The sequence below is a fragment of the Lithobates pipiens genome, unplaced genomic scaffold (genome assembly GCF_037356315.1).
Source record: "Lithobates pipiens isolate NorthernLeopardFrog02 unplaced genomic scaffold, aLitPip1_a1.2 Scaffold_13, whole genome shotgun sequence".
Lineage (NCBI taxonomy): Eukaryota > Metazoa > Chordata > Amphibia > Anura > Ranidae > Lithobates > Lithobates pipiens.
This window is the reverse complement of record NW_027507718.1, coordinates 456,338,094-456,362,866: the sequence shown is the minus strand read 5'-3', so window position 1 is coordinate 456,362,866 and position 24,773 is coordinate 456,338,094. Positions and strand designations below refer to the sequence as shown.

Here is a 24,773-nt window from a genome sequence, read left to right as displayed (position 1 = left end):
GCTTTACTTCTTTAGATAGTGCTGTTACAGTGAGTGTAGTGTTCAGGGAGAGAGCAGGATAGGCAGGGACAGTGTCAGCTTTGCTTTGCTTCCTAACCTAGCGCTGTTACAGTGGGTGTAGTGTGCCTCCTGCACAGCATGCACCTGAATCTACCCTAATCTAATCTAATCGTTGCTGGTGTTGTTTAGTTCATTTGCGCAACACAGGCATCTGTCTAACATTAACATAACATATTTTTGGTGCGGGGTTCCCCTTAATATCCATACAAGACCCAAAGGGGCTGGTAATGGGCTGGGTGGGGGGGGGGGGGGGGGGTGATGGGGTAGCCATGCCATTTTTCTCAAAGATTTTCATCCATATTGCAAGGACAAGACATTACATTATAGCCGCAAGCAGTTTTAAATGGCTTTTTTTCCTTTACAAATGTCATTTTGTGCAGGGACTGTTCTAAACATGGGAAACCCATGCCACTTCACAGGCATACTTTAGACACCCCCCAGGTACGATATTTAAAGGAATATTTCACTTATTTTTTTCACTTTATGCATTATTAAAATGACTGCTCCAGAAAAAACTTCAGTTTTTAAAACTTCTTTTTGTATTGATACATGTCCCCTGGGGCATTTTTAGAACAATAACATGCATATTGGCCATTATAATTAGCACTTTAGATTTCGAACGTTCGCGTCCATTGTAATTAATAGGGTTCTAACGTTCGTGCGAACTTTCGGTCCCTTCGCAGGTTCTGGTGCGAAACGAACCGGGGGTGTTCGGCTCATCCCTAGTCTTGACATGCATTTATGGAGTATTGAATAAACCAACTGGCCTTGTTTATGTTTCTCTCCATTGCCTTGCTCTTTTCAAGATTGAATTTGCATATTTCTTCATAACATCCATTCTAAAGTATATCTTTCCTTTTGTATAGTATTATTGGTACAGGTTGCAGCTGCAGTTTTCATTTTGTGTTCTTGCCACGACATGGCTCTTGGTGCCTCCATTAACTGGATCTACTTTATACACGGTTTGAAAGGACAGGATGAGGGGGTTTCACACCATTTAAAAATGCAGGATATACAGAAAACATGACAACAATCTTATGGAAAGCCAAGACTGTTCAGAAAAAGTGGATATTTCTCAGTTGAAATGAATAGTACTGGCACCAGTCCCATCTTTGCCTTCATCACCATCTTTTTTTTTCATGTTGCTGGTCTCTGGCATCACATGAGCATAAACCTTTGCTTCTCATCTTTCCCACTAAAAATATTAATGTGATTTATCTCAGCAGGGTTAGAAATGGATGCAACCATAAAATCACTAGCCAAAGAAAGGCTATCGTAGCTTTGATTCCTCAACTGCAATTCTGTTATTCCATCATCTTTCATTCACAATATTCTTTGATGTCTGCACTTCTTGGCAAGATGTCCAATTTAATTATAATTTAAACATTGCCTGGTTTCTCTTTGAAAAATGCATTATCTTCTTGAACCTCATCTTAGGCTATAAAAGCATTAAAGCGGTTCTTCACCCTAAAGGGGAAGTTCCGCTAGTATTATCCCTCCCCCCCTCCGGTGCCACAATCGGCACCTTTCGGGGGGGAGGGGGGTGCAGTTACCTGGATAATCCAGGTAACTGCACCCACTTCCGGCCAGACCGCCGCATGGCTCCGCCCACCGCCGCATGGCTCCGCCCCCCGTTGTGTTCTGGGAAACACACAGTTCCCAGAGACACAGCGGGGAACCAGCGCAGCGCGACTCGCGCATGCGCAGTAGGGAACCGGGCAGTGAAGCCCTCTTGCTTCACTTCCCGATTCCCTGACAGAGGATGGCGGCGGTGGCTGCAGCGAGACGAGCGATCGCTCGTCATCTGCCGCCGACATCGCTGGAACCTGGGACAGGTAAGTGTGATATTATTAAAAGACAGCAGCTGCAATATTAGTAGCTGCTGGCTTTTAATATTTTTTTTTTTTTGTGCAGCTCCTCTTTAAGTTTGTTGTCTTTTCTTTTCTCTCCTCTCTCTGGGCGTCAATGCTACTGCGAACTTCTCTTAGCAAAGCCCATTCAAATTTCCTTATTATGGCAATAAAGTTAGTACGATTAGTCACATCCACAGACTGGACACATTTAAAGTAATCAAAACATCCTCATTAACTCATTAATAATTCTACAACATTCTGTCCACTTTCTTTCTAGTAAAATTCACTTTCATGTTTCCCAACTACTTCTTTAAATCATCAATAACTTTCTGATTTGTCTCTTCTATAAACACACAATACTACAAAGGAATGTAAAACAGAAGGGCACCTCATTCCTTTCTTACACAGAAATACAAATGGTGGGAGGAGAGGAAGCTGCAAAAAAAAAAAAGCAGGTTTCTCATATCCCCAAAATGATTTCTCATGCTTATTTTTCAACTCAGCAAAACTTAGCATTATTTTTATGCTTTTCAAACATTTCTTAAACATTTAGATAACAATTGCATTGCCTGGTCTAATTCACTTTTGCTAGACCCATCAGTGATATTTATTAGAAAAACTTTGACAGGCTCATAACTAGTTAAAGTTCCATCACATTGCATACTTAAAAAAATCCAATATTGTACACATTTAATCCCCTTATCCAACTCTGTCAATCTGCCATAAAAATTAACATACACAGAAACCCAAGTTAATCATAACGTCTTCTGCCGGTATTGGATCTGGTCTGTTTTGGTCCAGCCTATAATAGTCTTGGTGTCATTTCTTAACCACTGTCCACATCTGTCTGTCATGTCTGTCATAGGATTTACTTGTGCCACCTCTACCTCTTCTGACATCGAGAGGTCCATGGGAGAGCAGTGTTCCCAATCTAGAGTCCTCACTTTGAGTCTCTAACAATATGTGAGTCGTTACCCCCAAATTTTTTCTTCCCCAGGGCCACAAACAGTAGCCGCCAAATGGCACTTTTTTACACTTGGTCACTCCGGTCTGTACACTTGCCACATAGGCATTACTTGCCACACAGGCTCATTACTACAGTCCTCTGGTCAGACTTTCTCACAAGACTCATAAATATATTGACACCCCAAGCATAGAAACAAAACATCAACAATGATAATTATTATTGGCTCTCTTATTTCTGCAGCAGATAAAGTAAAGGAGTTATTTGGATCAAACTGTGTAACATCAACATTACTCTAGTTTACACCTAATTTTACCTTAAACTCACCATCTCATCAACAGAATGAGACTCCTTCAGCCAATGGACCCCAGACACCGGCTAATTACTCTCCACGCAGAACAGAATAAGTAAGAATAACAGTTTCTTACTGTGGCCACTTGTCTGCTCAATGTGAGTTTCATGTCTCTCTGGCCAGGAGCCCACTGCACTGTATCCAAGTCAAAAGGCACCATTCTGTTAAAACAGGTTAGGGAGTCTCTAAAACCAGACATTCAGATGAGACGGTGAGCCCAAATCAATAAAAAAGGAAGAAGGTGCTGTTTATTCCATACACTGCAGTGGAGAGACACCGATATTCAACTCTACGAGGCTGAATGAAGAAGGAAGTGCCTCTCACTTACAAACATCAAGTTTAACAATATATACGTATGAATATGCATAAGATCTAGGCATGTTATAGATGTGACCGTATAGTTTAGACCAATCAGCATTCATATCTTCTTAACAGAAAGGGAACAGTTAAGTAGGTGGTAACATCATATGACTAATAGAAAGTGAAAGAAAACATGGGCGCTGCCATAATGGTACTGGATCAGGCCAGCTAGATAAGACAGCCCATTTCTTGGGCAAAAAGGAGTAAACTATTGCTTCTTATCTGGCGGTGAAGGTCATCATTGACTGAAAACTGTGTCAAAAAATAAGCAAGAAAGTGCATTACAAATTCTTAAAGTGATAGTCTCTATTTATATATGTATATATATATATATATATATATATATATATATATAAAACTCAACATTATCAGACCCCTATTGCTCTACTCAGGACAGTGTCGTCTCCTCACACCGGATTTAAACCTCTAATTGCCATACTACCGTGTCGCAAACGCATGAATTGCATGGCAATCGTGGCTTTATTTCAGGATTGCCTGCTGCACTTGTGAATGAGCCATTAGTTGCATTCAGCAGCACATCAGTGTGAAAGCAGCCCTATACTATTATGCTTGTGTATTTTTTCACACCTGACCTGAAGATCTCTTCTTTCCCGCTGCTGGCACCACTCTGGAGACAGCTATCTGAGATAAGAGGTGGAGTGAAGTTGGTATTGCTCTGCATGGGACAGGAGCTAGCACTACAGAGGAGGCATCGGCTTGCTCCTTACTACAGCTCCAACTTTACAAGTAGTCCCTCTGCATTGCACTTTGTTTGATGCTCTGAAATGGCGGGTCAGTAAGCCCAGACCATGCTCTACCAGTCACCTGACCCACAGGTTGCTGACCCCATATAATGTTTTCTGGTTTTTATGTAATCTTATTTTATGCATATGTAAATTTTTTTTAAAAACCGGCTCTGGTAGCGAAAGGGTTAAATAATAACCATTAGAAGAATAGGAAATGCTTGTCTGGGTCACCTGTGCTTTTAAAGTAAATAACTCTATTCATATGCCATTCTGTACTGTACATTTCCTATTTCAAAACACATGCCATGCTGTATGTTCCTGATTCCACACCGCCTCACTCTATATGCTATGTCATGTGTCTGCCTCAATCAATATGCATTCAATATACCTTGCTGTAATTTCCTCAATTGGCACCACTTCATTCTATATGCCATGCTGTACATTCCTTATTCTGCACCACCATTTAATATGCTGTGCTATACATTCCTTAAATGGCAATGCCTCATTCCATTGGCCATTCTAGATGTTCTTTTTTCCATACTGCCTCATTACATTTACCGTGCTGTACATTCCCTATTCTGCTTCAGCTCATTACATATGCCACAATGTACATTTCTTTTTTTGCACCGCATCATACAATATGGAACACTTTACATTCTGTTTTCTGCTCCACCACCTTCTGTATGCCTTGCTGTAAATAGTTCCTTAGTCCACGCTTCCTCATTCATTAAGCAATGCTGTATGTTCCTTATTCTACATCATCTCATTCCTTATGCCATACATATGTGTTCTCGATTTCACACCACCTCACGTTATACATAGCTCCCAACTGTCCCTAATTTCGAGGGACTGTCCCTGATTTGGAACAATGTCCCTCTGTCCCCCATTCCTCTCCATTTGTCCCTCATTTTGGTCTGATCTATATAGTTGTCTATTTTTAGAAGTGTTAATTTTAGAAGCCAATATAAAGGAATATTAGTGTTAAAAAAAGCACTTATGGATTTTATTAACCTTTTTTTGGTTATGTCCCCTTTAAGGGGCGTGGCAGGGGCATGTCCTATGCCTACATATGTTTGCTAATAGGTGCCCCTCATTCCCATCTCAAAAATGTTGGGTGGTATGCTTTATATGCAATGCTGTATGTTCCCTATTGCACATCCGCTCATTCCGCATACCATGCTGTACATTGCTATTCTGCTCCACCTCATTTCAAATGCTGTGCTTTGCATTCCCTATTTCACATTACCTTATTCTGTATATCATTCTGTACATTCCTTATTTATCTCCATCTCATTTCTGTATGCCTTGCTGTATATTCCTTATTCTGTACCACCTCAATCAACATACCATGCGGTACATACATTCCATGTTCTGCACCACCTTCTGTATACTAAGCTTGTTCATTCCTATTCTACACCACCCCATTACATATGTAAGTAGGTTGTGGTAATGCTGATCTAGTGAGTTCACAGGCTTTTTGGCCCCAGCCAGCCCACCTGTGGTATAAAAAGGGGGAAGGCTGAGGTCCAGGGCCCTTGGTCGGTTCTCTTCCCACTCTTGGCTGGACTTGTGGTATCAGGCTGCTGGGCTGGCAGTCCGCCAAAGGCACTGGGGGTCTGGAGGTCATACAAGGAATTAAGAAACCAGCATGGACTACCACCTCATGGAGCAATGGGCAACCACACAACTGTAAATAGGATTAGGAATTGGAATTTTTCATTTTAGGCTGTAATGTTGAAGTTCCTCTAGTAAAGTTACATTAACTGTTCCAAGCCTGGTCTGAAGTTATTCAAAGGGGTGCATGTGAGTTTTGGTTTTGGTATCTAAAAGAACCAGGGTCTGAAAAGCACAAAGGGGTATGAAGCTCAGCTACTAAAAAAGTGTTTATTTGGCAAAACAAGGAAAAAGAGTGTAGTTGCTAAGAGAATCCAGGCACAAGTTCAAGTCACCAAGCAACCAGTCATTGGGTGTGATATCTTGTAAAGTGACAGGTCCTCTGATAGTGAGGGGGCCATTGTCTGGCTCCCTTCCTACTGGTTGTTTTCCAGTAGCAATTGGAACCAAACCCACATTACAGAGATCCATGGACTGGTTACATAGGTACAGGAAGTGAAGGAGTTAACATGAGCATGCATGAGGTCCACGCTATGTGCGTGGTGGGACCACATTCTGTCACTGGGAGTGTGGTAACAGATGTACACTGGACTGGTGGAGTGGGCACAGACTCAGCAAGTCCCTCCTAATCCAACATACATCAGATAACATGTGTAGTGATATGGGACAGCACATGTCATAGAAAATCTGTAGTTTAATACTGCACACAGTGTGAAAGCTCATCTCTAAGTCGGGGAACTGCCTTAATGTGAGAATGTTTACATGACCACAGTCTCTGCTTGGTCCTGGGCACTGATGAGTGCGTTCCACAAAGAAAGGTACCCCCACCTGCATGACGTGTAGGCATCGGCCAAACATATACCATGCTGTATGTTCCCTTTTCCACACTGCCTCATTCTATAAACCTTGTTGTGCTGTTATATTCCACACTGCTGTGCGGTATATTGCTTATTTTGTACCAACCCTACAGGCCCAGTGGCACTAGTGAATATGTACTGTATGCGTCTGGGTGTGCCAGAACTGGGTTGTCAGATATTTGAACAGGGACCCATTTCAGTTTTGCCATAGGTGCTCATTGCCATAGATATGCCCTTGAGTCCCATTTGCTGCTGATATGTGTCTTTGAGGTGCTCCCACTAAGCTCTTTGATGCATAGTGTTTGCTCATGCATGTGGTATTCAAATGGACGGTACTTTTACCACAGTTGATATGCTGCAGGCAGAGAATGTGGACCACAATAGTGCTGTCGGCAACAGATAAAGATAAAAAAAACTAAACTGCAGAGCTCTTTCTGTTCCATTCAAGTGTTTGCATACTGTCCTAACACTAGCTAATATCTACCAATTACATACCTGAAGTCTATGTTGTGAATTTTTGGGAATAATTGTGGATACCAGGATGGTAGGGGGTTTGGGAAATGTGGGGTTGTGGTTTTGAAGTGTTTTTGTGCACTCTGTTTAAAGTGGTTGTAAACCCTTACGTATACCCAGTAAAGTGACTGGTGATACACAGAGATGAGACAAATCCTCCTACATATATTGTATTTGTTTATCTGCAGTATTCTCTCCTCTACATTCATTCAAAGTCCAGAATATTTAAAGCTGATCTGAGCTGTAAGAAAAGGGGGCAGAGAACTGAAAATACACTCTGCAGAGCTCAGTGAGGAGAGCTCTGAGAGCACACAGGCATGGGGTTGAGGCTGTCAGTCAGATGAAGCTCTGTCCCCTGTCATCCTTATACTCTTGGTGCCAGGAAAACTTGTCAGAAGTGACTCATGGAGACATAAATTACACTAATGCCGCGTACACACGACAGGACTTTCCGGCAGAAAAGGTCCGATGGAATAAATCCGTCGGATATTACGATCATGTGTGGGCTTCATCTGACTTTTTTCTTCAAAAATTCCGATGGACCTAGAAATAGAACATGTTTCAAATCTGTCCGACAGAATCAATTTCTTTCGGGAAAACCGTTCGTCTGCATGCTAGTCCAACGAACCAAATATGACGCAAGGGCAGCTATTGGCTACTGGCTATTGAACTTCCTTTTTCTAGTACAGTCGTACGTCATCATGTTCAAAACTAACAGACTTTGGTCCGTTCGTGTGTGGGCAAGTCCGTTTGATCGGAAGTCCGTCGGAACTCCGTCGGGAAGACTGTTGGACCTTTTCTGCCGGAATGTCTGGTCGTGTGTACACAGCATTATTGCTCTGGATTGAGACAAGTACACACTATAGAGAGATATGCTTTGTTCATATTTCATGTCTGAGGTTTACAACCACTATTTAATTAAAAGTTCATGACAATGCAGTGAGGTACTGCAAAAATAGAATCACAAACTATACAAACTGGCCATGTGTATGAAGTTTAGGGATTTCTTTTTATTTGTTTGTAATAGTAAACCTTCCTATAGCTTTTAAATCTATTGTGGCTGCTACTTCCACGGTTCAATTCAGGCATATTACCACTGGATAAAAAAATCACATCCAAAGGCTTTTTGGTAAGTTGTAATGAATCTGATTGGGTTGCTGCTGCTATATTTAAGCCAAGCAAGGATGTCAAAAATAATATCTATTACACATGCAAAATATGTGATTCCACGGTACGGTTTCACTGAAGGTGTTCATAAGTTTTGGAGTTTGCCCCATAGCACCTTCAAAGTTATATAAAAAGATGCAAGATGTTTTTTTTTTTTTTTTTGCATTGGTTTGTGTCCTCCATGCCACCACCCAGCTCCCTATGCCCTTTCTTTGAAAATCCCTTGACTATTAGCCCTACAAATGGGCATAATTGATTTTTAAGATTTATTTCCCATTTACTTTTATGGTTTTTGCAAGTTTCAGACTTTACGATGGGTGTGATAAGTCATCCACAAACCAAACACAGAGCAGTTCATTCATTTCTACTGATGAGTGGTTCTCTTATTTCTTGATAACCAGACCTTCTATGAGGCTACCCTCGATAGACTCCTTGTGCCTCTGGCCCCTAGGCCCCAATGTTACACAGCAACATGTCTGTACTTGGTCACATTTTGTCCCTTAGGTACGCATGAGCCTAGATTTTGGGTTTTCATTATAAATTGTGTTTGATTTTCTGTTCTGTTGCTAGTCTATGTTATACCTTAATCGTATAAAACTATTTTGCAAAGACAATGTCACAGAACTTGAATAAACACCACTAATATCGTTGTGTCAGTACCAGGATCTGAACCCACAACCACCACTGCATGGTGCAGAGCGCTTCTTGCTGAGCCACCTGAGACGCTGGATAGCATCCTGCCTTTGAACAGTCTTGTGTTGTCCCTTGTTTCTGGTGAACATTGAACTCCTTGCTCTACCCATGAACTTCCTATTTAAGGCATGCCATTGCATTTCCTGTTTGCCAGATTATTGTGCTCTCTCCGGCTGATATCTTGCTCCTTTGTGTACCTGCAGTTGTCCGTATGTCCACTACCACTTGTTACGAACATTTGGCTTGTTCTTCAACTACACTTCTGCTTGATCCCAATCTGCAACCATTCGTTATCAACCTTTGGCTTGTTCCTCGACTTTGCTTCTGCTTGATCCCAACCTGCAATCACTTGTTACCAACCTTTGGCTTGTTTACCAACTTTGCTTCTGCTTGATCCCTACCTGCTACATCTGCTACTGGAACCCAAGCTTGCTTATCTCCTGGTGGACGATTATGAGGACCGTGACCTGGTACTAACACACAGCAAAACCCACCTCCACCATCAGGAGCTCTGGGGAATACCGGTTAGTACTTAGACCCCCCACTATGGGTGAGCCCACATCATCCACCAGGGTTACCTGTTTGTATATCTGTCCTGCTGGTTGGTTGGGAGCCTCTCTATTGCTATAGCTACTGGTCTCCGAGCCTGACCCCTGACCATGACACCTTGTAATATTGAAGTGCTGTTAAAATTTAAACTGTGTACAAGCTTAAAGGCTGGTTATAGATAGGCAAAGCTTTTATTGATAACAACATACTAAACATCATGGATTGTTTAGCACTACGCTCTTGACTTCTCATCAATAACTCTATTTGCATAGAGTTTCTTTGTTTTGCTTGTGTTCTGTGGATTTCCTACAGCTACTCCATTTATATCTAAATAATATGATGGTAGCTTTACTACTTTCAAAGTAAAATTATCCTTCATGTGCAAGTACACCAATGACTACAGTAAAAAAAATGTCTTCCTTTTATTATTCTGTGTTGTTAGCAATGTATGGATGTGTATATGTAAACAATACTACAAAATGCTCAGATTAATAATGAAACATAGTTTTATTGGAATCCTTTCCAATTCTCTCAGAAATACTGTTTCTACCTTGCTTAATGACCTCTCACTTCACGTCGAATTGTGGTCTGGGAATTTTCTTCTTCAATAAATTTGTTTGCAGTAGGGGTGGCATGACCACATTCATCCTTGCACCTACCCTTCCTTTCCCCCTGTACCCTCTCTTTTTTCCCCGTCCCCTTCCTGCCCCCCCTTTTTTTTCTTTGTCCCCCCTTTTAGTTGCAAGTGGATTTGTTCTACACATATACAAGAACTCCTTCTACGTAAACAAACTTCAGGATAATTAGGTGATGTACCATGTCCCTGAATTTTATGGAGTACTTTTCTGTATCCCTTAGGTACTATGTACTGTATGTACACAATGGGGATACGCATTGATTCTTTGTTTTTTTTCATTTTTCTGGCGATAATTTGGTTCTTGATATCTGATTTTATTGCTGTGCATTGTACAATGAAAATTTACAATAAAAAATAAATAACAACGCCAGGTTAATAAAAGTACATAATTATACAAGTAATATTTTGGCATTCAATTGTAAGTTTTCAGGATCAAGGTCAAATTTAAAGATCTCTACATATATTATTTAAGGTGCCGCTTGACATGTCAGCTTTAAATAGATCCAAGTATAAATACAGTTCTAATAAACATTTATAAATACAAATAGTTTTTTATGGTCAGGGAAAAAAAATGTGCAGACATTACTGATTATTTGGGTCTGGGTTTATAAATTGTCTTTGCTGGTTATTTTTTCTTTTAGGTTTGGTTTGATCCATGCTGTGTTTACTAACCTTCTTCTCTGGGCTAACGGCATACTAACAGAATCAAAGCACCAACTGAATGAGCACAAGGAAAGGCTCATTACCCTTGGCTTTTCCAACATTACAATGGGTAAGAATAGTGCTTATTAAAACTATTTATAACCTACTTATTATTATTATTATATGTAGTTGCTGCTTCCTCTAGTTAAAAAATAAATTTGGTATTCTACTTGGATGCTCTTTGGTAGGCTTCTACTGAAGACATGGCCATCTAGGAGTAAGCACTGGGGCAAATTCAGAAGACATTGAATGAATTTTATTAGCCAAATATCCTGAAAGTGACTTATAATTCAGCAAAAAGAGCTTGAGTCTATCGTCAAATAAAGAAAAGTCTAAGTTTGCCAGAAGCCTCTGTATGCCAACACACTTGAATGATCAGAAAAAAGAACCACACAGAAAACTCAGCTAATTCATTCAATGTTTTTTTTTTTTTTTTTTTTTGTAGAGTGTTGTACCATGTTAATGGAGAAGTTCGGGTTTTTAAAAAAACAAGCCTTATACTCACCTAGGTGAATAAACCTGTCTGTCTTCCCGTCGCCTCTACAGTGAGAACTGATCAATCAAACACCACTGAACTCAATGAAACACCACTCAACCATCACTCAGTTCTCCGCTTCCACTCTGAACAGAGATGTGACTGTCAATCACGGAGCGCTGGGCTGGGGAGGGAGTGCTCAGTCTCTCAGCTGCACAGCTGAGAGGCTAAGCCAGCTGTCGATCATGGCATGTGGGTGGATCCCAACTTTCGGGATCTTTTCCCAGCCTGGACTGGCCTAATGACATCTTGGCTGAAAACAGGTCACAGGAGTGCAGAACATACTGCACTCCTGTGATCCATAAGAGAAGTATAGCCAGAAAAGCTTTGGCCATGCTTCTCTAACCATTGATTATTTTTTGGAGTTTAGGTAATTATTTGTTGGCTAATTTAACTTGTTAAAAAGGTGAGCTTTCAGGATAACTTAGATCTATTCTTCATCTTAAAGGCATGGGGTATCCCAGATCTGGTACATATTTTAAGGAGGATCTCATGCAAAAAAAACAAAAAAACAACTGCAACAATCCCCCCACATTCAAAGTACCTTGGTGATGAGAATAAGGGCATTCTTCCGCAAGCCCTGGCTTATTGGAATCTGGAAGCCTACTTTAACAATAAGGAATGATAACCAATATACTATACTGTACAAAGGAGTAGGGTCTCCTGGATGATGTCATTGGTCATATGTGGAGATAACCATATATGGTCAATGACAGTGGCGGCTGGTGAAGTTTTAGGATGGGGGGGCGCAAGACCCCGCCCATCCACGGTTGGCCCCTCCCACTTCTCATAAGCCACACCCAGAATTTGTAGAATGATATTGGCGTGTATCCAGAATTTCATTGTCCTGCAAATACAGTAGCTGTGTACATAGACATACTGTACTAACATTATCTATGTATCCAGAAATACAGGGTTATGTATAGGCATACCTGTGTATAACTGTGTATAGGCGTATCATTGCCCCAGAATTGCAGAGAGCTGTATAGAAACTGTATATATTAAAACAGTAGTGTAACATTGTAGCTGTGTATTCAGAATTACTGAGTTCTATATGTATAGGTGTAACATTATTCAGGATTACAGACTTCTGGATAGACACATCTGTGTGTATATGTGTACCACTACCCAGGATTGCAGAGTGCTGTATAGATATATACTGTGTATTTATAGGTATACCATTATTCAGGATTGCAGACTTCTGTATAGCTATCTATGTATAGATGTGATATTATCCAGGTTTTGCAGACTCACATGGATTGCAGAGTGCTGTATTGATATCTATATGTATAGGTGTACTATTATCCAGGATTGTAGAGTGCTGTATTGATATCTATATGTATAGGTGTAACATAATCCGATATTTCAGAGTTATATATATATATATATATATATATATATATATATATATATATATATATATGTGTATAGGTGTACCATTATCCAGGATTGCAGAGTGCTGTATATATATCTATGTATACTATACATAGATATATATACAGCACTCTGCAATCCTGGATAATGGTACACCTATACACACACATATATATATATATATATATATATATATATATATATATATATATATATATATATATAACTCTGAAATATCGGATTATGTTACACCTATACATATAGATATCAATACAGCACTCTGCAATCCTGGATAATAGTACACCTATACATATAGATATCAATACAGCACTCTGCAATCCATGTGAGTCTGCAAAACCTGGATAATATCACATCTATACATAGATAGCTATACAGAAGTCTGCAATCCTGAATAATGGTATACCTATAAATACACAGTATATATCTATACAGCACTCTGCAATCCTGGGTAGTGGTACACATATATACACACAGATATGTCTATCCAGAAGTCTGTAATCCTGAATAATGTTACACATAGGTGTGCTGTTGCTCTCCTGTGGCCATTCCTCTGCAAGGCACATTACAGGGAGGACAGGTCGGAGTGGCCAGGAGATAATTATCTGTTGTATGAGCAGGAACATCCAGGTATTTGTCGCTGGCGCCTGGTCCGGACAATGCAGAGCTCAGACAATAGTCCCATGTATGCCCAGGACCCGCACACACACCCGAAGCCCACTTACCTGACTGTGTGCTCCTCTCCGGTGTTCTCCACAGCCGCTCCTCTCCTGCACACCGCTCTACTCCTCTTACTTCCTGTTTCCTCTCTCAGGTGAAATGGGAGAGAGAAGACAGGAAGTGACATCTGAGTCAACTTAGATGTCAATCAAACTGCCCGCCCGGCCGTAGTAACACATACTACAGCATCGGGTGGAAGCTACTCAGCGCTTCAGAAAGCGCCCTGAGGCGGGCTAAACGCCCGCTGAGGCGTCTGCAATCTCATGATTGCATTGGCGTGGCGGTTCCCATAGTGCACTGTGACCGGCGCTCGAGCACAGTGCACTTCCTTAAAGAACTTTTTTTTTTTTTTAAAGGGGCAGTTTTAAAACTTTTTTTTTTTTTTTTTTTTGTGACCACACAGGGGGGGCGGCGCCCGGGCGCCCCCTATGGACGGGCCGCCACTGGTCAATGATGCCATTGGTAGTAGCCCTACTCTTTCACAAAAAAAAAGATACGTTTAAAGAAAACACAGACTATTTTTGGCAAGTCCTTTTATTAAATAAAATGAAAAAGTCCCATAATGTAGATCCACATAAATCACAATTTTTGATGTCCGCTGCCTCCAACTGTGCCCTTTGTGCCCCTGTACCTCTAATACACCGCTGTGTGCCTCTGTGTCAAATGCATCCTGATCAGGGATGAGCTTTATGTTCGAGTCAAACTCATGTTCGACTCGAACATTGGCTGTTAACCAGTTCGCCGAACAGCGAACAATTTTGGGTGTCTATAGTATGCTTGTAAAGGGGCGCAAGTTTCCCGTGTTTAGAACAGTCTGACAGCAAAATGACATTTCTAAAGGAAAAAAAGTCATTCAAAACTGCTCGCGGCTACAATGAATTGTCGGTCCGCAATACACATAAAAGTTCATTGATAAAAACGACATGGGGATTTCCCCACAGGGGAACCCCAAACCAAAATTTTTAAAAAAAATGCATGGGGGTCCCCCTATATTCCATGCTAGACCCTTCAGGTCTGGTATGGATATTAAGGGGACCCCGCGCCAAAATGAAAAAAAAAATGGCGTGGGGTCCCCCCAAAAATCCATACCAGACCCTTATCCGAGCATGCAACCTGGCAGGGCACAGGAAAAGAGGGAGGATGAGAGAGCGCTCCCCCCTGAACTGTACCAGGCCACATGCCCTCAACATTGGGAGGGTGCTTTGAGGTAACCCCTCAAAGCACCTTGTCCCAATGTTGATGGGGAGAAGAGCCTCATCCCCACAACCCTTGCCCGGTGGTTGTGGGGTCTGTGGGCTGGGGACTTATTGGAATCTGGAAGTCCCCTTTAACAAGGGGACCCCCAGATCCTGCCCCCCCTGTGTGAATTGGTAATGGAGTACAAATGTACCCCTACTATTTCACACAAAAAAGTAACAAAAAGGTTAAAAAGACAAAGACGGTTTTTGACAAGTCCTTTATTAAATGCTTCTTCTTTCATCTTCTTTCTTCTGGTGTTCCTTCCGTGTCCTTCTTGTTTCTCCATCTTCTTCTTCATCTTCCTCTGCTCTTCTTGTCCCGCATCTTGCTCCGGCTTCTTCTCCGTGCCGTCCACACGGTCCGCCTCTTTGGGAGTCTTCAGCCATCGATTCTTCTGACACTTCTAAAATAAAGGAGGGCAGGGCCACCCGTTACGTAAATGGGTGACCCTGCCCCCTCTGACAACATGTGGAAAGCCATAGGGAAGTCCCTGTGCGTCAGAGGAGGGTGGGATCACCGGGTGGCCCCGCCCTCCGTTATTTAAGAAGTGTCAGAAGAATCTAAGCCTCACACGGCTGAAGACTCCCACAGAGGCGGATCGTGCGGACACACCGCACTGAAGAAGCCGGAGCAAGATGCAGGACCTGAAGAGCGGAGGAAGAAGAAGCTGAAGAAGATGAAAAAGAAGATGGAGAAGAAGTTTGAGGAACAAGAAGATCACGGAAGGAAGACCAGAAGAAAGAAGATAAAAGAAGAAGCGCAAAGAAGAAGAATTTAATAAAGGACTTTTCAAAAACTGTCTCTTGTCTTTTTTAACCTTTTTGTTACTTTTTTTGTGAAATGGTAGGGGTACATATGTACCCCATTACCAATTCACACGGGGGGCAGGATCTGCTGGTCCCCTTGTTAAAGGGGGGCTTCCAGATTCCAATAAGCCCCCCGCCCGCAGACCCCCACAACCATCGGGCAAGTGTTGTGGGGATGAGGCCCTTCTCCCCATCAACATGGGGACAAGGTGCTTTGAGGGGCTACCTCAATGCACCCTCCTAATGTTGAGGGCATGTGGCCTGGTATGGTTCAAGAGGGGGGTTCTCTCTCGTCCCCCCTCTTTTCCTCTGGCCTGCCAGGTTGCCTGCTTGGATAAGGGTCTGGTATGGATTTTTGGGGGGACCCCACACCATTTTTTTTTAATTGGTGCGGGGTTCCCCTTAATATCCATACCAGACCTGAAGGGCCTGGTATGGAATTTAAGGGGACCCACACGCATTTTATTTCTTTTTTGGTTCCGGGTTCCCCATGCTGTTTTCATCAATGAACTTTTATGAGTATTGCGGACCGACAAATCATTGTAGCTGCGAGTAGTTTTAAATGACTTTTTTTTCGTTTAGAAATTTAATTTTGCTGTCAGACTGTTCTAAACATGGGAAACATGCACACCTTTACAGCCATATTATAGACACCCCAGGTATGAAATTTAAAGGAATATTACACGTTTATTGTTTCACTTTAAGCATTATTAAAATCACTGCTCCCGAAAAACTGCAGTTTTAAAAACTTTTATTTGCATTGATACATGTCCCCTGAGGCAGGACCCAGATCCCCAAACACTTTTTATGACAATACCATGCATATAAGCCTTTAAAATTAGCACTTTTGATTATTTATGTTGGTGTCCCATAGACTTTAACAGTGTTCACATGTTCAAACTAATTTTTTGCTTGTTCGCATGTTCTGGTGCGAACCAAACGGGGGGGGGGGGGGGGTGTTCAGCTCATCCCTAATCCTGATGTCTCCAGTACACATCCATGACTCTAAGTGCTCCCTTGGGCACCCCGGCCCGTCCAGTGCATCTCTGCACACCCCTGTGATTCCAGTGTGCCTCAGTAACTCTGTGACACCATGTGCACCCTGCTGCACGCTGGTTTCTCCTGTACATATATGTGTACCCCTGTGCTTCCAGCATGCTCTTGTACACCCCTATGTCTCTTGTGTGCCCAAGCAGCCTCCATTATGCTCCACAGTTGCCTGACCTGGTATGCCTCACCACTAAGGCAACCTGCTGCCTCTCTACCTTCAGTTACGTTTCTTCTGGACTGGGGATAAGTGGGTTGAGGTAGTCACACTCACCTCACCTAAGATCCAGCACCAGGGCTTCTACAAGGGGGATGTACAAAAGTACATCCCCCAGCACTTCCACCTTGTGACCTGGCACCTCAGAGAGATAGCTCTACACAGAATTTTGCTACATGCTAGGAATGCCATAGCTCAGTCACACTGAACAATAGAACTTAAGGTCTTTTTATATCCATTGGCCTTATTTATCAACACATCTCATCATGGCTAACGTGAGGATTCTGAACTTTGCTAGAAAATTACAGATGATGAGTCAAAGTCTTGAATGTGATTAGCAGCCACAGTACAGCTTGTTCTGGTTAGCTATATGTTGATAAGTCAAAACAGAAGATTACTTTTTAGGCTTACATTTCATTTTTTATTCTCTTTACAGATCACCATACGCCAGAATGCAACTGCACATCAAATGTGTGTTCCATATTTTCACAAGGAATATACTACTTATATCCATTTACTATTGAGTATCATATATTGGCCTCTACAATGCTCTATGTCCTGTGGAAAAATATTGGGCGCCATGTAAAACACCAACAACAGCAGAAGATTCACTTCAAGTTCCATGGTATAACAGCTGGCACCATACTGGGGCTGATAGTTCTTACAACCACCATTGCTGTCCTGGTTGTTTATCTCATCCAGATTGGACGTTCCAAAAGCAAAAGTGAACTGGCCCTAACCATGTTTTATTTATTTGCGATCACAGTATTGACACTCATGTGTACATCTGGGGTTATTGGACTTATCATATACAGAATGGAGAATAAGTCATTAGATGACACTGAAAGCCCAGCCAAGAAGTTGGACTCAGATCTTCTGGTTGGATCAGCATGTGGGTCGTGGTTAATCTCATGGGGATCTATTTTGGCTATTATTTGTGCAGAGACTCGTCCTGAATACTCATGGTACAACTTGCCTTATTCCATCTTGGTAATTATTGAAAAATACATACAGAACCTTTTCATCATTGAGTGCATACACCGAAAAGAAGAAGATCCGATAGATGGTCGAACTCTTGAAAGAATTTTTTCCATGTCCGGCAGAAGTACTTTGTCCCTGACACCTTCATATGAAGTTTTCAATGAGTCTGTCACTATCTGCAACAAGGAATTTCCTTACATGTCTAATTCAGATCTGTCTTTAGGAGAAGCTTCAGCAGAGGACAAAAAATGTCCTGAAAACAATAATTCCATTAGACTTTCTCCATCAGCTATTGCTATGCAGGCAGCAAGATCGGAGAAACTTAACAAAAAAAGAAGAATCCTCAAGAACATTGCAGCCTTTCTCTTCCTTTGTAATATTTCGGTAAGATAGTTTGATACATTTTTATTCAACTTGTTTGCAGTACATGTTTGCTACCTAGTACAGTATGCCTACTTGTAAAAACTTTCCCTTGGATTTTTGTACAAAGGGCGTCGGCCGAGAACCTGTATTACACATACGGCAGGACTTTTTCAGCCAACTTTCACCAAATTACGTGTTTTTTTCTGCTCTTTACCACTACCTTTGGTCAACTTCTGTATTGTTGTCTGATCTTTTGCATTGGTTCTGAGCATGCGTGTTTGTATTTTGTACAAAAGTCCTATGGTTTTGTGTACACACGATCAGACTTTGCTCCATTGGACTTTTGTTGCCAGAAAGTTTATCCATTCGCACAGCCAACAAAAGTCCGATGAAAACCGAAAAAGTTTGTCCGATGGAGCGTACACACGGTCGGATGTTGCTCCAAAACAGCTAATTTGCATATTTGTTGAGAAAAGTCCAATAGTGTGTACGGGCCTTTACAGTCACTATACAGTATATATAAGCAACAAATAGAGATTGAGCATTAGAAAACAATCTGAGAGTTAGGAAATTACCTTAGTGAACATTGGTCCATAAAATGCTCACTTGTCTGTGAACAAAAGGGTGTATGGGCACTGCACAAAACCTGTAGCATACTGAGGGCAACAGCATGCTATCATCAGTAGATTTACTCCAATGGAAAGTCTGCAAAGAGTGTGTAGTGAGGTTTGCGGTAGTATTAAAATGTGGTAGATAAACTTTGCCCTAGACCATTTCTTAGACTTCTTGTTACAAGATCACTATCCTTAGCATTTTTGTTGCTAGAAAAAAAATGTCCATGTTTTGTAGCTCATTCACTGAACAATTGACTTTCTGCTAAGAAAAGTATCCCCACAACATAATGCTGCCACAAGTATCCCCACAACATGATGCTGCCACCACCATGTTTCACAGTGGGTTTGGTGTGTTCAGGGTGACGTGCAGTGTTAGTTTTCTGCCACACATAGCGTTTTGCTTCTTGCACGTTTGCTGTGTCCCCCACATGGCTTCTCGCAAACTGCAAATGGGACTTCTTATGGCTTTCTTTCAACAATGGCTTTCTTCTTGCCACTCTTCCATAAAGGCCAGATTTGTGGAGTGCACGACTAGTAGTTGTCCTGTGGCCAGATTCTCCCACCTGAGTTGTGGATCTCTGCAGCTTCTCCAGAGTTACCATGGGCCTCTTGGCTGCTTCTCTGAATAATGCTGTCCTTGCCCGGCCTGTCAGTTTAGGCAGATGGCCATGTCTCGGTAGGTTTTCAGTTGTGCCATTCTCTTTTCATTTTCCGATGATGGATTGAACAGTGCTCCGTAAGATGTTCAAATCTTGGGATATTTATTCATAACCTAACCCTGCTTTAAACTTCTCCACAACTTTATCCCTGACCTGGCTGGTGTGTTCCTTGGCCTTCATGATGCTATTTGTTCACTAAGGTTCTCTAACAAACCTCAGAGGGCTTCATGGGTCAGCTATATTTATACTGAGATTAAATTACACATAGGTGGACTCTATTTATTAATTAGGTGACTTCTGAAGGCAATTGGCTCTGCTAGATTTTAATTAGAGGTATAAGTGTATAAAGGGGGCTAAATACAAATGCATGCCACACTTTTCACATATTTATTTGTAAAAAAAAATCGAAAACCATTTATCATTTCCCTTTCACTTCACAATTATGTATCACTTTGTGTTGGTCTATCACATAAAATCCCAATAAAATATATTTATGTTTTTGGTTATATCATGACAAAATGTGGAACATTTCAAGGGGTATGAATACTTTTTCAAGACACTGTATAAATCCTTTTGCTGCCATGGTCTGTGCATTTTCTACCTCAGATGGCTAAATTGGTGTTACTATTATCCATTAGCAAACTTGCAAACATTTTGCTAAACCTTTGTGTACTGCTTTAACTGTTAGCGTAAAGAAAAAAAGCATCATGGGAACTTGGTTGGAAGATAGTAAAAATCCGAGATATGTAAAAGTGTAAGTAAATGGCTCACACTAAAAGCTGTAACTATTTCATGTACACTGCTCAAAAAAATTAAAAGAACACTTTGAAAACACAGATCAGATCTCAATGGGGAAAAATATGCTGGATATCTATACTGATATGGACTGGGTAATGTGTTAGGCATGAAAGGATGCCACATTACTTGATGGGAATGAAAATGATCAACCTACAGAGGGCTGAATTCAAAGACGCCTCGAAAATAAAACTGAAAAAATGATGCAGCAGGCTAGTCCAGACTGTAGTTTGTATGGCCCCCCACATGCTGTATGCATGCCTGACAATGTTGAGGGCATGCTCCTAATGAGACAAAGAATGGTGTTCTAGGGTATTTCCTCACAGATCTGGACCAGGGCATCACTGAGCTCCTGAACAGACTGAGGTACCAATACATAATGTCCCAGAGGTGTTCTATTGGATTTAGGTCATGCGAGCATGGGACCATTTGATCGTATCAAATCCTTCATCCTCCAGGAACTGGCTGCATACTCTCACCACACAAGGCCGGGCATTGTTGTGCACCAGGAGAAACCCAGAACTCACTGCACTAGCATAGGGTCTGACACTGGGTCCAATGGTTTAATCCCGATACCTAATGGCACAGTCAGGGTGCTATTATATCCTGTAGAGGTCTGCGTGTCCCTCCATGGATATGCCTCCCCAGACCATCACTGACCCACCACCAAACTGGTTATGCCGAACAATGTTTCAGGCAGCATAACATTCTCCATTTCGCCATGGCTTCATCAAACCCTTTCACATCCGTCACAGGTGCTCAGGGTGAACCTGTTCTCATATGTGCCAGTGCCAGGGTGCCAGTGGCGGACTTGCCAATTCTAGTGTTCAAATGCCAATCAAGCTCCATGGTGCTGAACAGTGAGCACAGGACTCACTAGAGGATATCTGGCCATAAGGCCACCCTCATTAAGACTGTTTCTGATTGTTTGGTCAGAGTCATTCACACCAGTGGCCTGCTGGAGGTCATTGTGTAGGGCTCTGGCAGTGCTTCTCCTGATCCTTCTTGCATAAAGGAGCAGATACTGGTCTTGCTGATGGGTTAAGGACCTTCTATGGCCCTGTCCAGTTCTCCTAGAGTAACTGCCTGTCTCCTGGAATCTCGTCAATGCTCTTGAGACTGTGCTGGTAGACACAGCACAGCTTCTGTCAATGGCACATATTGATGTGCCATCCTGGAGGAGTTGGCCTGACTGTGCAGCCTCTATAAGGTCCAGGTATCGCCTCATGCTACCAGTAGTGATACTGACCCTAGCCAAATGCAAAACTAGTGAAAAACAGTCAGAATAGATTAGTAGGGGGAAAAAAATGTCAGCAGCCTCCACCTGTAAAACAATTCTTGTTTTGGAGGTTGTCTCATTGTTGCCCTTTTAATGCACCTGTTGTTAATTTCATTAACACCAAAGCAACTGAAACTGATTAACATCCCCCTCTGTTACTAAACTGACCAGATCAATACCCCAGATGTTTAATTGACTTGATGAAAAGTGTTTCTTTACATTTTTTGAGCAATGTATTTAGTGTCACACCAAAATAATGCTTTTAAATTTATTACTAAGGTAGGTCATACATTATGCAATTTTCTTTCCTTTAACCACAGCTCGAAGGAAAGAAATTTGCTCGTCATTCCCTCATCAACGCAGTCCAGTGTTAGGCTTCATGTACACTTTCCTACACTTACTGCCACAGGATAAGGCAAAAAGTGCCAAAATTGTGACGCAAAAATTAAAAAGTAAAATGTAAACAAAATGCAATATAAATAACAACTAACCAAAAAAAATATACTTTTTAGATTTTATGGAGTTGAGTTTAGGAGCTTTGACAAACAAAAAAGACCAAAATCTCCTAAACTCTAGTTTAGGAGCTGCCGTTTTAGTCTAGTTGGTCTACATGAAGCCTTAATGGGGGAATCCCTCCCGTTGTGCTATTGTTTTCTGACAGGGGAAGGCTTCCCTGCCATCAAAATACGATCATTGCTGCCAGTTATAGCCAGCGGCAGTGATTATACAATAAAAACTCGTCAGGCTGGTTGTACTAAGGTTGTTTGTTTAAATGACATGAACTTGGGCAAGCACGGCTTCTGCAAAGCCTGAGTGAAAAAAAAAAAAAGCCCAGCATTCTTAGTGATCCACACTACCTTGCATATTAGCTGGGTTGGATGGTGCATTTATCATCACAGGAACGAGAGTGCTCCTTCATCCACAAATCTGCACCTGCAGTGTTCCTGTGATGATGAGGTGGCATTTAAAAAAACATCCGTCTTAAACAAAGCTAATTTTCTCTATGCCACACTGTGGTTTGGAATTAGTTAGGCTCCCTTAACTGTGCTGTAATTATAAAGGTGAACTAACCATTTAAACCCTTTAAGATCCATGATGTAGGGTACAGCTATGATGTACTTTATTAAAATATTTGGAAGGGAGCAAAGGGAAGTAAGCATAAGTAGCAGATGGGCCCTCCATTGGCAAAGCAACAGGTAACAGTATATACAGCAAAATGGACATAACATTTCTATACCTGCCACATTTCAGAGATGAGAAAGAGGGATACTTTCTAGCACAATGTATTTAAGAAATGGACACACCTCCAATGCATCTAGGCAATGGACACACCCCTGCCATGCTAAGCAGAACATTAAGAATGTATAGAATCATTTTTTTCCATCATTACATTTCCTTCATTGTGGTTTTTCAAAATCGCAAACAAGATAATTTAGAGATAGGATGAAGGCTTAGTGCAGAATAACACTTTTAATCGTTGAAGTACATTTTCATGGACATCTCTACATCAGACCAAATAGAGGGACAACTGAAGAGGAAAGAGAAATTGGTGTGCATTTAAGGAACTGGAGTAAACCAACTTCCATCAAAGGTTTATTCCACAGGTATTTAAATACAGGAAAAGGATTCCTTTTGGTATACTGATTCCATTTAATTATACAAGAGTCTACATTCTAATTGTGTTAGGATTGATTATATCTGTTTGCATAGGCTCATGAATTCACTTTAGGAATCTGTAAATTAACATTATTTAAATCACTTATGTTTTCTGTGTTATAGCTCTGGATCCCACCTGCCTTTGGTTGCCGTCCTCAGTATGACAATGGCTTGGAGGAAATCGTGTTTGGTTTTGAACCTTGGATAACAGTAGTTAACCTCGCCATGCCCTTCTCAATTTTTTACCGGATGCATTCAGCCTCTTCGTTATTTGAAGTCTATTGTAAAACATAAGATATGCAACACATGTAAAAGACAATCTAAAACGTCAAATTGTTGCTGGACAGTTGCCCACTCCTTGTGGGTGGTGCACTTTTTGGGACTTTTGAATGGGACTGAAAATGACTTTGATTTTAACTGGAAATATAAAGCCACATGAAAATCAATTGTTTTGCACAACATTTTTAAACCAGCATTGTGTTATATACTGTATAATGTGTAGAAGATAGTGGTGCTTCTAAAATGTACTTATTGTTGCTGTTTACTTGCTTTTATGGAGAAACAACAAGGGCATTCAAAATGGAGTGTACAGACATTAAAGTGTATTTGCCACACAGTTTTAGGGAAAGTTGCCATTTTGTAACAGAGCCCAATGTTTCAGAGCCTGCAGCTTACAAATTTATTAATATCTAATGATATTCTGTCAACCTGATATGCTGTGTATCTCACATATTATAAATTCAGTACTTTAGAGTAAACCTTATACCTAAAAAGCAAAGTCAGCAGTATACATTTGCCCCCTCCTTGTATAACCACCGTAAGAGATAGTATTAGGGGCATTAGTGGTAGGTTGACTTAAGCACATAAACCGAGGTAAGTATAGTAACAAGTCCTATTTTCAATCTCGGAACACCCAATAAGAGGACAGCATGCGACCGGTCTAAACTACGTGGCATGTTCACCAATGCCAGGAGCCTGGCGGACAAGATGGGTGAACTAGAGATACTGTTGAACGAGGAGGATTTCGATTTTGTGGGAATTTCGGAGACCTAGTTCAACAGCTCTCATAATTGGCTGGCAACCATTCAAGGGTATTCCCTTTATCGCAGGGATAGAGAGGGTAAAATAGGGGGAGGGTATGCCTATAAATCAAGAATAATGTACAAGTGAATGTGAGAGATGATATCAATAAGGGAGCTAGGGAGGAGGTGGAATCCTTATGGGTAGAGCTCCAAAGGGATTGAAGCTAAGGGGAAAATAATACTGGGAGTAAGCTATAGGTCCCCTAACCTGAGAGAGGTGGGGGGGGGGGGGTGGATCTCCTATCACAATTTGGATTAGCAGCAAGGATTGGAAGTGTTATCATAATGGGGGATTTTAATTATCCAGACATAGACTGGGCA

General features: G+C 41.4%; 1 protein-coding gene across 1 annotated transcript in view; it reads left to right on the top strand.

The window, feature by feature from the left end:
- LOC143975412 (proton channel OTOP1-like) overlaps positions 1-23,986 on the top strand; it is a 119,780-nt gene extending 95,794 nt beyond the window's left edge. The window contains exons 5-7 of the mRNA XM_077477789.1: positions 11,007-11,137; positions 17,460-18,388; positions 23,494-23,986. Coding sequence (XP_077333915.1) covers positions 11,007-11,137; positions 17,460-18,388; positions 23,494-23,664 — 1,231 coding nt within the window. The 3' untranslated portion in view covers positions 23,665-23,986. The remainder of the gene's footprint in view (positions 1-11,006; positions 11,138-17,459; positions 18,389-23,493) is intronic.
- Positions 23,987-24,773: the final 787 nt, after the last annotated feature.